Consider the following 17,596-nt stretch of genomic DNA (forward strand, 5'->3'; position numbering starts at 1 on the left):
CGCCCAGTCGGTGTATTGAAGGATACTGGAGTCAGGATGATCAAAGAGGGATATTCAGGTCTCCTCAGTGCAGACATGTTCAACCCAAGACCTGTTCTGAAGAAAAACACCATGTTGGCTGACATGATGGATATACTGAAGACAGGACTCCAAGATGTTCCTCCTGGTCACTGCTATGCTGGACCTGGAAATGTGGCCTGTGATTCCTGCACCGGGAGAAAACTGAAAGCTGTGAAGACTCACAAGGAGGTGAAGTCCATCAATCACTGTGCTGACAGAGCAGTGAGGAACAGTGACACCGTCTTTAAGGAGATGATCTCTTCCATTGAGAGAAGACACTCTGAGGTGAGGGTCGAGAGCTGATCAGAGACCAGCAGAAACGTGAAGTGAGTCGTGCTGAAGAACTGAGGAAGCATGTGGAGCAGGAAGTTACTGAACTGAGGAGGAGACACGCGGAGCTAGAGCAGATCTCACACAGATCTGAGGATCACATCCATTTTCTGCACAGTTACACCTCCCTCTCAAGGATCAGTGAATCTACACACCAAGTCAGCAGCAATGTCCATCCTGAGACACTTTGAAGATGTGACGTTCTTTCCCTTCGCCCAAGCCCCCCTGTACAAGAAACATTTCTGTCTTCTTTCTCGACATCGTCCTCAGACGAGGTCTCCGTCCATGCTCCATACAACTGGCCATCTCGCCACTTCTTTCTGCACTGTATCTTAGTGGTGTCAAAAATAATCGATGCAGCAATGCATCGCGATTTGGCTGTGCACAATTCTGCATCGATGTAGCAACGTGACATAATCAATAATCAAAGCCTAAATATAATTATATAGAATATATAATTATAATATGATTATAATACTTAGTAATATATAGTAATATTATCTATTATAAATCCATTCTAAATTTAAGAAACGCTGTCGGTCGGATGTCAGAAAGTGTCGCCTGCCCAAGTTCAACCCAACTTCCCAAGATCATCCGTTAACAATTCCCTCCCAATCAATGTGATCTATTATATTGCATTACACACACTGTAATTCCTGTTCATATATTAGAATGGGTAAGGCACAGTATATATAATTCTAAATAAAATATGTTTCATATATTAGAACGGGTAAGGCCCTAGTACAGTATATATAATTCTAAATAAAATATGTTGTTCAGTACATCTGACTGCTTTTTATAGGACTGATGAAACATTTGTTATGTTGTGCAGTAATTAAGTAATCTAAGTAAGAAAAGTGTGATCGCGAATTGCGATGCATCGTAGCATCGAATCGTTACCCGGTGAATCGTAATCAAATTGAATCGTGAAGGCAGTGCTAATCCACACCTCTATAGTACATTCATGTACTGTAGGTACTGTTGGTGGAGGAGGTGTTGGCTTCAGCATCAGTTTATTGGCTGAGAGCTCCTGGCATCTATCTGTGGCAGTGACCAGCCTGGCTGCTATCTTCTCACTCAGGCTGAGTGAGCCCACCAGAGACAGATTGGTAACGTACATGCCCGTTTTGGTTGATGCCAGCGAGGTGTAGACTAGGAGAGTAGCGTCATCGAGGGGGCTCGAGTGCTGTACATGCAGCACTGGAGAGTGACAAGGTGGAGTTTTAAATGCATTGTTTTCAATGAGAGCGGCACAGATATCAGCAATTTTAGGCATGTATGCGACATGACAACTGTTTAAAATACCTGTATTGTACAGTCAGTGACAACTAAAGTCTCTGTAATGTTTATGTTGTACCATTACCATTACTAAAAAAGCAATCTAAAATAAAGGGATTTAAGATCATTAAAGCTTGCTGTTGTTGCCTGAGTCCAGTGCATTCTGTCAACTTCCGATCAAGGACTTTGTAACTATATTCGGCTCCCCATAGCCGTGACACTGATAACCGCAAAGAGCTACCATTGGACTGGCCCCAAGAAGTGAACGGAGATGTCGTAACCGGACTTCTGTCTCTATGTCTCTTCTCCCCTCTGTGCTGTCAGGGATAAACCCAAATATAACCAATCAATACTTAACAAAATGTCAACACGATAATGGGGTGGCCTCCCCGTGAAGCTTTGACATCAAGTTGATGATGTCATTCACGGAATGTGAAAAATATTCAAATATTCAGACCAAAAAAAAAAGAAAAAGCACTGCCTACGGCAGTGTGCACAAGACATCTGGTGCTGATCAGTGTAGCAAGTTGCGAGATTAGACGTGGACGGACAGACAGACATTATTTCAGTTCAATATGTAACATTTCTCACTTCCTTCCGTTCCGAGAGAGACCGGAAAGTAAGACCAGTGTAAGTTTGGTGTGTGCTGGAGCCTTGCAGGTTAGAGGTCAGAGTGCTTAGGACACTAGGAGGATTAGTCAAAGGAGATGAGCTGTGCCTCTGCCTGGGGGGTTTGCTGCTGCTGTGGCTGCCGGTGGCCACCAGAGGGAGCACCTATCTGCTGGTACACAAGCTGCTGCGGGAGGGTAATGTTGGCATCGCTCTGCATGAATGGCGGGTATACCTGTATGCCATGTAAGGGGACTGCCGCCTGGGACATGGGGGCGGGCAGACTCTGGTCCTGGGAGACCAGATAGCCCTGTGGAGGGGCGGGATGGATGCCGTAGGAGGCAGGGTTAGCGGTTATGGTTACGGGCGGCCCACTGGTGGTGTCTGCAGTGTGGTGCATGTCTGTAGCCTGGTACTGTCCGATGGGAGCGCTGGTTTGGCCAGGCTGGCTCATGTTGACACTTTTCCTTGCTCCCTCCCCAGAGACAGCTGGCACGAATAAGGTGGGGTAAGGTGGGTACGCCACCCCGCCACCCTGGACCGGGGCGTAGGGCATAGGGAAGACGGGCATCTGAGCTCTCATCTGGACGGTGTGCTTCTGCAGCTCCAGGCGGCTCTGCCTATCGTTCTCCTGCTCCAGCAGACGCTGGATGGCCTGCTGCCGCTGCATCTCCTGGGTCTCCTGCTTCTTCTGCCTCATGATCTCCAGCTTTTGTGCCAGCTGGATCCTCCTCTGGCTCTCGGCTTCCTCGGCGGCGCGGCGCACCTTCTCCCTGTGTTCGTCCCGCAGGGCGTTGAGGGCCGCCTGCGCGTCAAACACCTGGGTTAGCTTGTCCTGCAGGCCCTCGTAGTACAGCCGCTTCTCCTCCAGCTCGTTGAGCAGGTCCAGCAGCTGTGGGTGCATGTTGCTGATGGACTGGAAGAGCGACAGCACAGCGCTGTCGTTGGTGACTCTGCGTCCGCGCATCTGGTTGCTCTTGATGCGGTTGAGGAAGGTGGCAACGTTGTTCTGCAGTACCTTCAGGAACTGCTGGTGGTGCTCCTCGGACGCCCTGTCGTCATTCCGCTGGTACTGCCGCTGCCCCACCATGTTGTCGTGACCGTCCACCGGCTGAAAGAACTCGGCCACTGGCGTGGGAGCAGGGGCAGAGGGGGTAGGACCCTGGCAGGCGTCTTCTTGTTTCTTCTCCCAGTAGGTCCTGTTCAGGTAGCGAGCCAGCTCTGGGTGCGCGTCCTCATCCGACGGAGCAGAGGCGTTCGCAGGGGACGAGTAGAGGGTGCTGCCCACTAGGGATGTTGTGGGCTCAGCTTTAGGATAGTACGAGTATGAGTACTTGTGCCTCATCCTCTCTTTCTCCTCCGCCTCACTTTGGGACAGAGCAATGGCCAGTTGCAGCTCCTCCTCGGCCTGCAGCTGCTCATCTCTTCTCTGGGAAGAGGGCGCTGAGGGTGCCGTTTCCCCCTGAGACTGCACAGAGCTCGAATCTGGGGCTTTGGCCTTGGCGGCTTTCGTTTTGCCTTTTCTTTTCAGAAGCTCGTAGCAGGGATCACACACACGCACATCCTTGTCGACGGTGACCTTTGGAACGATGGATGTTTTAGAGGAACACTTGGAACAGAAGACCTGACCACAGTTACGGCAGTGGTGCTTCCTGTTTATAAGCAAAGCAAACTGGGATCTGCACCGGTGGCAGGTTTCTCCATCGGACCAACGCGGGACTTTCTCTGCCGAAAAGAACATTGCCTCACCCTCCTTAAACTCTGGGAAGTCGTGACCATCGCTCTTCAGGTTCTGGTAGGTGTCTTGGACCACTTTGCACTTGGGCTCAGTGTGGAAGGCCTGTGCCCAGGCCTGGATGAGGTACAGGATCTTAAACCTTACGCTTACGTCTGTTGTCTGCTTCTTGACTAGATCCTTCAGCTCCTCCATGGTCTGTCTACTGGCCACTTCATCGCGGACCGTCGGGCCACAGTTCTTCACCACAGACTCCAGGACCTCTAGTGCATAGAGGGCCACATGTGGGTTGTTGTCCTTCAGTTTCTTCTTGATGGCACCAATTGCATATTTGGCTTGCGGGTCCCCTTGCTGAACTAAATCGCAGATCTGCAGGATGGCCTCCCAGTCTGTGTCCAGCAGAAGGTGACTGGTGGCTTTATCAAGAAGCAGATCAAAGGTGGCACCAGCTCTGGCCATCGTAATTGGACTCTCAAACAAATGTCTTTTCTGGACAAAATGAACATCCAGTATTTCTCTCCCTGCAGCATCTAAAATAGGCTGAGCAGAGCTGTGGTCTGACGTCATACATGATTATGACATGCGTATATGCCTATATATGGAGATCCCTGATGTCATCAATAGAGGGTATGCACGTGTCATCATCATACCCGTAAGTTACTGTATGCGGGAAAGCCTACTGAGTGGCAAAAAAATACTTTCTGGCCTTGACAAACCATACATCCAAACAGAAATGTCCTATCTGATTGTATTAAATATTAAACTCACTTTGCCACTCGATTTCCCACACACATTATGCACGTGCATATAGCCTCTATATGATGTCATAGTAGTGACGTCACATACTGGTTTCCAAGTAGTGTTAATAGAGTACAGAGTGACGCCGCCAGTCTATGGACTTTAATGTGTGTTTAGGGCAGTAAATGACAACGTAAGACGTCCTGTCTGATATAAATACCTCTTGTAATAGATTTAAAAAACACACACACACACACACACACACACACACACACACACACACACACACACACACACACACACACACACACACACACACACACACCAGGCATGCCATTGCATAGAAAGCATTAGAGCTATAGACCAGAGCTACATTTTAACAACTATTAAAAGTAAGTGGTTAAACTTTGAAGACCCCTGCACTAAACTAACAAAAACACTTACATTGTCAGAAAACGGCCGCACACCATTTTTTAACAGTTTGGAGAATAGAGGGTATGCGCATGCATAAAGTGAATGGCAAATCGACTTCCGGGTATGATGATGATGTCATGCGCATAACACTAACCCTCTATTACAGTAGTACATTTCTAGTACAACTCAATACAAGACTGTTAACTGTGAACGACACCATAAAGCATTACACTTGTTTACAATAGGGTCCACCATGTTCAATTAATCATAACATTTAGAGACGTACAAATATACACTTCTACATATGGTATGGTATATAGCCAAAAACAGGAAATCATCATTGAGGAGGTAAAAAGGGAAAAGAAACAGTGAGGGGGAGAAGGGGTGGGTGGGGGATTCAGATTGCAAGATGCTGTACTGTCTTCAACCCTAAGCCATTCCAAACTGTGGCTGTCAAAGTGGGCATGGGGGTGAGGTGGGTTCGGGGAGTGAGGCCAAGTAGTAGCCTGACCAGTTTGTTTTGGGTCTGGAGCCTTGTTTTAAGTTGAATGGCCTTTGAGGTGCTGTGGTACCAAGAGGTGCATGCATATAGTCGAAGAAACCTTGTACGAGGGCTCCTGTAAAGCCCTAACCAGTAACCACACCAAAGGGTCACCATGCAACTCCTTGGGTCCAAACGGTTGCAAGGAGTTGCATGGTGGTGACCCTTTGGTGTGGTTTGGGCCATTGAATTCCATGCGTTGAATCACTTGGGACAACTTGGGATGACGTACGTCAACGTGCAAGTGCAACAGGACCTATCACACCGCTGGGACACCGCTAAAAACCGTCTCGACCCTTTGGTGTATTTAGGGTCTTCAAGGTTTTTTTGTCGACCACGGCCAGTGAGGAGATCCTGTATAGGAATCTTGTCCTTTGGTTGACTTTTTTGATTACGTTGGTGGCCATTTTATCACCGGAAAGATTTGCCTCCAGGATGGAACCTATAGGTAATTTCATCTTTTCGTGTGATAATATTAATTGTCACACATTCAGCAGCTGAAACAGAATCACCACTGATTGTTTAAACACCTGCAGCAGTCAACACTGAATTATGACTTGAAGGTAAAACCCAGTCACCAGGCAATTTTATAGACACACAACAAACATAAATAGCCTATATTAATTAGAAATATATAAAGAAAACGTCAATGTTGTACTTTAATTAACATTTTTTTGTTTTATATTTAACTTTTGTTAAACTTCTCCCTCTGCTCTGCACCTACCTTCTTGTAAGAATCATTCCTCGTTGCATTTCTGCCATCTACTGGACTAATATAGTCACAGTGACCATTCAGATTCAGCACCTATCATACAAATGTAATAATTCAGGACTTTTATCGCCTGACTCTGACTGTGATTCTCCCTTATGACCATACCATTGTGATGCATCCTATTATTTAATTTTAAACCGTTTATTCCAAAGACATAAAGATAGAGATAAAGACAAGTTATAGCTAGACCTATATAATAGTTATAAATAACATTCCGCCATATTTCCTTATCGGTACAGCCGCAAAATGTGTCCGGGACTCCGGTGTGCAACCTGGCTAACCCCCAACCTGCCCAAGCTAGTTATATATAGTGGGTTATAGTTCCAAACATTGTAACTATGCCATTGAGATAGAATGAGCACTTCCGCATTCCATTGTTACAAATATGGTTACAACCCTATGTGCAACCCAGAGTAATGTAGTAAGAGAGTGGTGACACGCTTTGATCTCGCCGCAAAGCGGGTGCCTATGGGCGATAGTTCCAAACATTGCTCCTATGTGTCATTACTCTCTTTTATACTACTCTGGTGCAACCTAAGGGTGCACCAGAGTAACCAACCTGCAACCATGGGTGCAACACTAATCATGAAAAGTTCCTGTAGAAACGTTCTGTATGTTTTTGTCCTATTAATCCCAAATTCATACATGCAATTATATACATGTTTGAGATTAATAGGACAGAATAGGACGAAATGTGACAATGACAGAGATGCTATTTATAGCAGTTAATAAATATTGAAGATGGTTTATAGTTTATAATTAAGATTGTTTATACATTTAGTATTAGGCTTAGCTTTATTTTAATAGTGCAAAAGAGTTGAAGCAGAAAGCGGACTGGTTTCCACAGCATCTCTTTACTACATGAAAGAAAAAAGAAAAACACAAACATTCATAAAAGAATGATTTAATAGAGTTGTATACTTTCTTCCATATTTTACATAAAAGATTATTTTTACACTCTCACATCCAGGCCTTGCATACTGATCAACTACTGACAACCTTTTACCATACATAGACAGACAGACAGACAATATGTGAGACAGGCACAGTGAATGAATCTTGCACATTTAAGACATTTTCTTTTACTAGAAATCAAACTAAACAATATAATTCCAAATCCTTAAAAATCAAAAAAGCATCAACAGAACAATTTCATCTCGGTATTTTTTTTTTTTTTTTTACGAGCAGAGATGAAGAGGACAAGAGGTGAGAGAACAGCTCTTTTTGTTTTTATTTTCAGACATGAAGCGATTGCTCAGCTATTGTGGCTTTGTGACATATCGTCATGGTCGGGTGAAAACCTTGTATGTCCAAAACAATTCTTTTTTAAAACATTTTCAATATATATATATATATAAGCTTGTACTGTAGATCTATTTTTACTACTTGTGTGCGACACTCTTGTGTGATGAAGCAGGGCATTCATTTACGAAAATACATAAAATGTTTAAATATGGAAATATGAGCTATATATGAGCACTTAAATCCCATGTGGTTGAGTGGACTCCCTCAGGGCTCTACGCTAGTGACTTTTTTGTTTTCGCTCTACATTAAATATCTTCACTGAAAAATAGCAGATAAGCTTGGAGATCTGTCATTTTCTGCTAAAGTTTTCCCTCGGAATATGGTTTTAAGTGGTTAATATACTCCTACCATGGAGTATAGTCAGACATGTGGCCAAAATGTCAGTCAGTGTTGAGCTCACAGCTCACTCTGCAAAGCTCCAGGTTGACATCGGTTTTTGGTGCAGGAAGAGATATTTAGTTGTACAGTCGTTCCTGTCGGGCTTGTCTCGCGAAGCCAGACAACTATTCCGCAATCTCCGAATGTTAGTCTGGAACTCCGAAATCCATGCTTTTTCTTAATTTCCATTTCTGCTAAGCAGCAAGTTATACTGTATGTTTAGATTTGTATTTATAGGATACATTTGCACGACTGATAAGGTAAAACAGAAGTGGGGAGGAGGCTTAATTCCGCTTTATATTTTACTCATGATCAGAGCTTCCGTACTTCAGACCGTATGACCGAAGCATTTGACAATTGCGAGAGGAAACAGTTTGGCCACGCGAGACTACTGTTGGGCAGAAACCTTGTAAATGAATGCCCTACTTTGTCACACACGAGTGTCTCATAAAAGCAGCAGAAATTAGCAATCTACAAGCTCATAACGCTTTGCAATGTGACACGCTGTGAGCTTGTATATCGGGTATTTTTGAACATTTTTAAAGTGAAAGTATGCGGTTAAGTGTGTTTGTGGGTTGTATAAATAGTGAAGCAATGTAAAGTATTAACAAGAGCTTGTGAATAAATAATAACTACATTGGTTCCATTGGAACACAGGTTCTTTTTTCTCATTTCCTGAAATTAATCGTTTTGGACATAAGGTTTCCAACCGGCAGCCACAAAGTTTTAAAAAGCTCTTTATTTTGATAGTAATCATTCCTAGAGTTCAGTAACAGGGTTCTGGCCGTCTCTCCACATTTTTAATGAACAGAAAGTACATTTTCAAGTTGGGATACCAATTTGATCCAAAGTGGAAGGGATGGAACAAAATTGGTCTGGAACACTATGACATCGAAGCTGACAAATGGGTTCGCTCTACTGAGTCCCACCTGAAAATGTATTTTCTGTTCATTAAAAAGCTGGAGACCCCCGTTACTGAACAGACACTGAGTCTATAGCAATGAGTACTTGTATCACAATATAGAGCTGTAACTTTAACCAAATAATATCCCTTACAGTGTAAAGGATATCCAGTGGTTTTCAACCTTTTTCTTATCACGATCCAGTATTTATTTGGCATTTGATGAGATTTAGTCTCTCGGACCCAAGACTTAGAATATTTTCTTGTCGTTGGATAAGATTCTGTCCACAATTCCATGCTGTATTGTGGTACCATAAGAGAGATAACAGGCAAACGCTGATACAAATAAGAATACTTCTACATTCTCGAATTGTATAGACTTCTTGCAAATTAAGTAATGCAGATGTTTAACAATAATTTAACTCTTGAGAGCGTAAAATGAAACCAAATGGACCCGTAAGGATCTACGTGGTCACTGGTGGTCCCCGGACCCCTGGTTGAAAGCCACTGCCTTACAATAACTTTAATGATTATGTTGAGGGTTTGAACCCCACGCCGCCAACAGCGTGCTGTAGCACTGAAGAAGCAGGGAAACAAGAGGGTGTATTTGGGTTTCAGCCAATGAGAAAGCAGCATAGCTACCCACTGCTGTGTGTGGAGTCATGAAGTTGACCTTTTGACTTCCTTTAGAAAAACACCTCAGAGGAGTGTCTGGCACTAAACATGCACGCGTGTGCGCGCACACACATAAACACCGCCTGTCATCGCTGTGGAAGCTACAGTTTTATGCCATGTCTTCCACACAAAACTGGACAGAAAGACGGACGGACGGACAGACAGACATTCAGGTAGACAGATGGACAGCTCAGTGATACAGGCGGTTCACAGCCAGGAACTATAACGATAACTATAAAGACGTTTTTAAAAATGGTTACGGTGGACCCCAGTAGATGGGAGAGTATGACTATAATGAACTATTCATCGTTATAGCTATGGTTATTCATCACAACTATAACAGACGATACAGCTATAGACATCATTATAGTACAGCATTGCTGTTGGCGTGGAAACCTTGCAAGTCCTCAAAAAAGTAAATTATATTATATATATATATATATATATATATATACATTTCTTTTTTTTAACCAATTTAAAGTAGTCAAAATAGTCCATATATGCAAGTTCTGAGCTTGCAAAAGTAGTGCACTATTTTGCACTACATTTGTGTGACTCTTGTATGCTGGAGTAAGAAAAACGGAGGTACAAGGTTTCTGCCTGACTGCAATGATAGCCAACTACACATTAATTTGGCAGGTCCTTGATATAAAAAAAAAAAGAAAGGTGAGAAACCAACTGCTTTATAGATTATGGTTAGAGCGCTTGGGTATGCATGAGCATAATCGTCAATTCATTAATGAAGGACTTCATCGCCTGTAAACTCCGAAGGCGACGAAGCTGAAGAAGACGGTGATGCCCATCAGCGAGGCGGTGGCGGGCGCGGTGAAGACATGGCGGTACTGGACATGGCAGTACCACAAAACGGCCAACATGACCACGAACACCGGCACCATCAGGCTGCCCACGTTCAGCACCTGTGTGGAAAACAAAGATAACACAATACTTTTGTTATCACAGTTAACCCATAAAGACTGATTCTACAAATGTCTTCTGAATCCTAAGCGTTTTCTGGAAAACAAAAAACAAAACAAAAAAAGTCTTCTGAATCCTAAGCGTTTTCTGGATGAAAAAAAAGAAAAGGAAATGTTGCTATGTCAGTAGTTCTCAAACATTTTCATGTGAAGGACCCCCAAAATTATATGTATTTGGCCACCGACCCACATCTGAAAATATGTTGTTCCCAGGACCCCCCAGCAGCAAAGATTTGAGTTAAAGCTGTTCACTTTAAAATTATTTTTCTGATGGAGGGGAAAGGAACTGTTTAGCAATTGGCATCGGATGAAAAATGGGTTACAAAAACTGTGGGATAAGAAAATGCGAAACTCACTCCTCCGCTCTGAACCATCCTAGAAGTGAACGGAGGTCGAGGCTTACCTGCTCTGAGGCCACGCCCACACCGCCACCGGCTGGCCCCGCCCCTACGCCCCCCCGCGCCGCGTGCTGCGAGATGTAGCAGTGCAGCACGGCATTGTGGGTAAGATTGAGGGAGGCCAGGCTCTGTCCGTCGTCCTGCAGGAGCTGACCTTGATAGATGAGACGCACACACTGTTCCTGACCTGAGAAATATGTTCTACACACACACAGGCGCGCACACACACACACACACACAGGCGCGCACACACACACACACACACACACACACACACACACACACACACACACACACACACACACACACACACACACACACACACACACACACACACACACACACACACACACACACACACACACACACACACACACACACACACACAAAAGAGCAAAGCAGAGTCAAACTGTGTGAACTTGTGAAGTAAGTACTGCAGACAGGGGTCATCAATATGTCCGTACACGGTCCGTGGCAAAGACTTGGTCTTGTCCGTGGCAAAGGTTTGATTTTCTTTTTTTATGCAACATTATAATGTTCTTATTTTGATCATAAGACCAAATTACTAAATGCCAAGTCTCCAGGTTTCCAACCTTTTCTGAATCAAGGCCCATTTGAAAATGTCAAATGCGTTCACGACCCATCTGACCGCTTAATTAGACGCGCTACTTACCTCTTAATGTATCCGATGGTGTCCTGTGGCGTGACCTGTGCCATCGTCTCCGTGTCGTTGAGGAACTTTAACCTCAGCACCATGTTCCGCTGCACCTCCGGGGCGGCGGCTGGGTCCGCGGCGGCGGGACTCAAACCGTCTAGCGGGCTGGACGAGGATGAGGAGTCGGAGTCCCGATGCATCAAGCCGTCTACTGGGCCGTCTCCCGTAAGGCTCTGCCTAAAGGGTTGTGTAACGATTCAATTGGGTTTTTGGCATTGAATATTACATTAAAAAAAACATTTATTTGGCTTTTGGATCACAAGGCAGATATGACAAAGTGAAATGAGCACATTTTAAATCTATCTTCATATATTTGGTCCTCACTAATGCACATTATAAGATGCCACCATTTCTGTCTTACCCACTGTGTCTCAGAGGTGGTCTGTGGACAGTTCAAAAACCTGCTTACCAGTGGCATCATCCGTTTTATTTTGTATTAACTGAACTGAACTGTCCACAGCCCACCAATGAGACACAGAATAGACAGAAATGGTGACATCATATAGTGAGCATTGGTGAGGACCAATTATACAGTATGAAGACAAGGGTGAAAATGGGTGAAGCGGTCCAGAAATGACTGACATATTTGATGCTTTATAGACATTTTTTCACCCAGTGCCAATTGGCGCTACTCTCCCTCTGCCAACCTGGGGAGAGGCCCAAACTGAGCTCATGCTTCCTTCAACAATGCATGTGGAGTGAGCTGCTTCTTATCACCTGACGGGGGGTTTCCCCGGTAGGACGTAGCGCGTGGAAGGAACATGTTATTCCAACCAGTTCCTTTCCCCCCCCATCCGGCTGACGAGGGGGGCGCAGTTTAGAGATCAGGATTACTGCATGTTTTTTGTGAGGGTACCTACCCTAGGGGACATGGGGAGAACATGCAAACTCCGAGTCCACACAGAAAGACCCTATCGCCAACCCCACCTAGGGTATGGGCGCTGTTGACGTGGAGGCGAGAACACGCCCCCACAGCGTCCTCAGCAGGAATCGGACCCAGGAACTTCTAGCTGTGAGGCGACAGCGATACCGACCACTGTGCCCCAACACTTATATACTTTCAAAAGAAAAATTGTGAAAAGCTCACAGTGTGTAGATCTGCTATTTTCACTATTTTTATTTTTAATGTTTGAAACGATTATGGCGATTGATTACAATCAGGCAATTATGTAATAATAGACAGTGACAGGCTGTGTGTCTGTGTGTGTGAGAGATAGTACCTTCGTCCCTCTCCATCAGGCTCCGCCTTTGCTTCGTCACCAAGGGGCGGAGCTAGAGTGTCTGCCAGGGTTGCTGTGGGAACCGCAGCGCCATCTTGTGTTGGCGTGGGGGCGGAGCTCGCAGAGGAAGGGGCGGGCTCTGCATGCAGCTCTGTGGTGTGAGTGGACAGCCAGGCTAGCACCAGGACCAAGCCCACCAATAGGAGGCCAAACAGCAGCGTGACCTCGTCCCCCACCCCCTCTATCACCGCCATGACCTTTGACCTCTGCGGTGACCTCACCACCGCCCAACGCACGCTAAGGCACCTGGAAAGCACACACACACACTATGGATCAGGAACCATTTGTGGGTCGTGGACACATTTTTATGGGTCCCTTTATTGTTTTATACATTTTGTTTTTAACTATTTCAAAACATTTTCAAAAAACATTCCCAAAAAAGCTGTGTGTTTCAAGAATTAAAAACAAATCCAATTATTAATATTTTTTCCAGTAATTTCACAAAGAAATAATAGATCTGCTATTTTCACTAGTTTGGGTGCCGGGCAAACGTCTCATTTCTCTTTTGGGTCCACTTCTCTAGACTAGTGTGCATAATTATTTGACAAAAGAACGGAATTTAGTTTCAGGTGCCTTTCAGGTGTCTAAATCTGAGCAAGAATCATGCAGCACTAGTTGACTGTCCAATTCATTTTAGTATACTCTTGTGTTTTTGCTACAAGAGAGAGACTTTAAGAGAGGTTTAAGTCATGCACTTTGATGTTGTCTGTTTAAACCCACAGTAGTTACAGGTGCCACATTTTGAATGTAGACCAAAGACAATAAATATTTTCATGGAAAAAATCGTTTGAGAATTGTGATCTCAATCTTTGTGGAGGAAAACCGAGATTTACATTTGAGCAAGAATCGTGTAGCACTACTCTACACTATATAGCAGTGGTTCTCAACAGTTTTGGGGGGGATCCCCAGATTTAAAAAAATTACCATTACTGCATCAAAAGTAATCAACAAACTATACTATTAAAATGGGTCAAACATTGGGCAAATGGTCAAATAATATAAGAAATAGGTAATCTCACACACTCACATGTAGATAAGCTATTTTCACAATATGTATCTGTGGCACTACCACCACCGAGTCAAACTAAATGTAATGCAGTTCAACTTCATATGATTGTTATTTATTTTATTTATATTTTATGTATATTTTATTTTATGATTCCCCAAAAATGAGGAATAAATATCAGTTCAATAAGGGACACGTCTGTTAGTTACCAAATAAAGGGATGATTCTGTATTTCAAGGAATGGTTGGCAACCCCAGTTGTAAAGCAGTGGTTTTCAAAGTGATGTCCAGGCCAGGGACTTTATTTTATTTTATGATTGATTGGATACTGAATTTGAACAGTTTGCAAATAGTACTGTGGTACGAGTACTCAATGATGCTAAAAGCAAACACAAAAAGCCCTAAAAGGGCTTGTTTTCATTGTGGTCCTGTGTGTTCAGGCCAGGGGTCCTAAATGGACAGGTCTGTACAGTACTGTAGCTATATGCAAGTGTACAAAATGTGGATCCATTTGTACACTTTCAGAGCTATATATGGGGTGGTCCTTTTCAAATTAAAAAAAGATTGAGAACCACAGCTGTTAACACCAGAAATATGTTACTATTCTGGTGTTAACATGTATAAAGTGTGCTGTTTATTGTTATTTGTAGATATTTATAGATGTAAATAGAAACCATGCCAGTCAGACTGAAATGTACCATGTCGTTATGGTCAACACGCGTTTATAAATATGACTGTATATGTGTGTACATGTAATATAGCATATACTGTACATTGTTTACATGGACGTCAATCTAACGTTTAGTTCCACTGAATGTATGAATAATTAACACTGATAATGACACTCAATGAAAACACAACTAACGCTCGTTAAGAGTTAATTATGATAATAATGAATGACTTACTGTTCAAATGTAAAACATTCAAGCTCATAATAGTTGTGGTTAGCATTAGCCACTCGCTCCTCAGCTGCTACTTTGTACTTCCTGGTTGCCGGTTGGACCGGATGTGACGTCGAGTGAAAATGTTGGGGAAATGTAGTTCCCTTTACGTGTAGTTCCCTTTAAATGTAGTTCTTACTGTTCTTTTAATGTAATTCAATTTTTAAATGTAGTATAATTTTTGTCACATGTGTATGAACAGTGACAGTGACACAAGACTGTGCGACAATTATAATTATTATTGATAATACTACAAAACATAAGCAAAGCAGTAGTGGAGTACATTTACTAATATAACCAATAAGACGCAGGGCCGGGTGAGAAGCAACCTCACCCTAAAGGGCGAGAAGCGTGCACCCATCCACCTAGGTGACACGGCAGACTCCTGGCGAGCGCTGGTGCTTTGACATGGGGGGGGGGGCAGATCAACATAGGCCTATATGGAATGAATTCTGTACTGGCCATATATGGAGTGTGTCTTGAGTGTAGGCCTACATACACACCCGGGCAAGACCTACTCTGTAGACGCTATCATTTGTTTTGGGGCGGAAGTTGCTGGATTTGGGCGGAAGTACTGCTCAAGGAAATGATGTTGCTGCTTTACAAATCAGTTTACATTCTCCGTGAATGAAACAAGTGTTGTTATTGGTCGGAAAATATCGTATCCGGGGGAAATACGTCTGACGGATGTTCCGGACCGACACTTCCACTGATAGCGTCTCTGTCTTAGGCTTTTTTTGACCCGGCTTTTCTCTTCGCAGATGAGTAAGCCTGCAGGGACAGAGGTTAATCAACATATGGAATGTCAGAACAGGTCAGCTCCATATATGGAGATCTAAGGGTTTGAGGTCAGATGTAGAGTTGCTGGCCAATATTGATGTCATGCCTTGGACTAACGGACAAACCAACGGACTGACGGGAAATGCACGTTTTCATAGTAAATGTGACCTGCAGTCGCAATATAAATCACACCTGTTTGAAGTGAGGGGCACTCTTATCATCGTACATCATCATGACGCAACAACATCGATTTGCTCGTCAACATATGACGTACATTATCCATTCATTGTCAATGGAAATGTAATCTTTGTGTAGGACAATTAAAAATAGCCGATTTGCTCAGACACATATGACGTAAATTCTCCATTCATTGTCAATGGCATTTAATGTTTGTGTTAGGACAAAAGGCTACACTATAGAGGGTATGTGCGTGACATCATCATCATACCGGGAAGTTATGCTGGAACGCCTACTGAGTGGCAAAAAAACTACTTCAGGTCAAATGTCCGTTAAATCTTGTCCCCACACGTCTCAATATTTGCCATTGACAATGAACAGAGAAATTACATCAGAATTCCGCTAAATGACGTAAATTAAACATCAAAACATTAAACGCCATTTACTTTGAAGGGAAAATACATGTAAACGTGCACATCAGCTAACCAATCACAGGCAACAGGTATTCTGATTGGCCAGTATGAGATGATGCATGATGATAAGAGCTGATAATTCCGCTAAATATGACGTAAATTAAACATAAAAACATTAAATGCCATTGACATTGATAGTCATGGCTGCCAGTTCCCATTTGATGTCAGGTAGAAGTTCTGACTGCTCCAGACTGTACTGAATAACTGAACATCTTAAGACTCGGACTAAAGTCTAAGATGAACAACTCATCAGATCCATCGTGTCCTCCAAAGAGGATGATAAGATCTCCCATGCAACAACAGGCCATCCAACAAGACTTCATACATGGGTTTTTCCCTTTGGACTCCAAGAGAAGGTCTCTGGGTTGAATTTCCACAGGTCATTGAATTTCTGAGGTGACCTTTTGCCACCGAATATGTACAGCTCTCCATTGTAGGAGAATGTTGAATGACCGAAGCGTCCTTCTGGAAGAATCTGTGCAGAATGCGTGCTCAGCCAGTGGTTGGTCTCTGTGTCAAACTAACTGGTGTTATAATAGACCTGGTATGGCATGTCCCAAGACCATCCCCCGAATACAAACATCTTTGTCCCGATAATGGTGGCAGAGTGACTGGATGAAACAGGTGGTGGAGTTCCTCTGGTGTTAGAGACCAAACCATTGTTTCTGGTGTCCAACTTGTAGATGTCATTAATGCATCCATGTGGCCGGGTCCATCCTCCATGGATAAACATGGCTGAGTGGCTCTGCCTCCCCTCTGGAACGGTCCCAGAAACCTGTGGTTTGAACCATCTGTGGGCGTCGACATCAAAAGCATAAAGCACATTGCATTAACCTGGAATAGTCTAACCTGTAGACAGTATCTTCAATCAGCACAGCTGTGTGGCCCTGACACCCGGAGGGAACCTCAAGGGGAGGTTCTCCTCTCCCCGTTGTCTCTTAGGGTAAAATCCTCCAGCAAGAACGACACTTGAAGATGTGGACTTCAATCTGATCACTGTTGGTCTCGCTAAGAGGCTTAGCTAGCCCAAAGGAATACACCTTGAGCCCGACTAACACAGCGGCGTGCAAGTAATGATCTCGTCCTCCTTTCAGATGTACTGTCCAGTGCAACATGT

General features: G+C 43.9%; 3 protein-coding genes across 3 annotated transcripts in view; 1 reads left to right on the forward strand and 2 right to left on the reverse strand.

Moving 5' to 3' along the window:
* tmx3a (thioredoxin related transmembrane protein 3a) overlaps positions 1-17,596 on the forward strand; it is a 253,249-nt gene that overhangs the window by 210,130 nt on the left and 25,523 nt on the right. The window lies entirely within an intron of this gene.
* LOC306943060 (hepatocyte growth factor-regulated tyrosine kinase substrate-like) lies at positions 2,363-4,471 on the reverse strand (the record flags this gene model as incomplete). The annotated part of the gene is made up of 1 exon (XM_079529265.1): positions 2,363-4,471. One exon carries the CDS (start codon positions 4,469-4,471, stop codon positions 2,363-2,365), a length of 2,109 nt encoding a protein of 702 aa, XP_079385391.1.
* tmub1 (transmembrane and ubiquitin-like domain containing 1) lies at positions 7,366-15,128 on the reverse strand. The gene is made up of 5 exons (XM_079530439.1): positions 15,014-15,128; positions 13,044-13,349; positions 11,782-12,000; positions 11,114-11,309; positions 7,366-10,653 (listed from the first exon to the last, which is right to left on the reverse strand). The coding sequence occupies exons 2-5, from the start codon at positions 13,295-13,297 to the stop codon at positions 10,486-10,488; spliced, it is 837 nt and encodes a 278-aa protein (XP_079386565.1). The 5' UTR covers positions 13,298-13,349; positions 15,014-15,128; the 3' UTR covers positions 7,366-10,485.

This window comes from Electrona antarctica (assembly GCF_951216825.1).
Source record: "Electrona antarctica genome assembly, chromosome: 19".
In the NCBI taxonomy this organism is placed as follows: domain Eukaryota; kingdom Metazoa; phylum Chordata; class Actinopteri; order Myctophiformes; family Myctophidae; genus Electrona; species Electrona antarctica.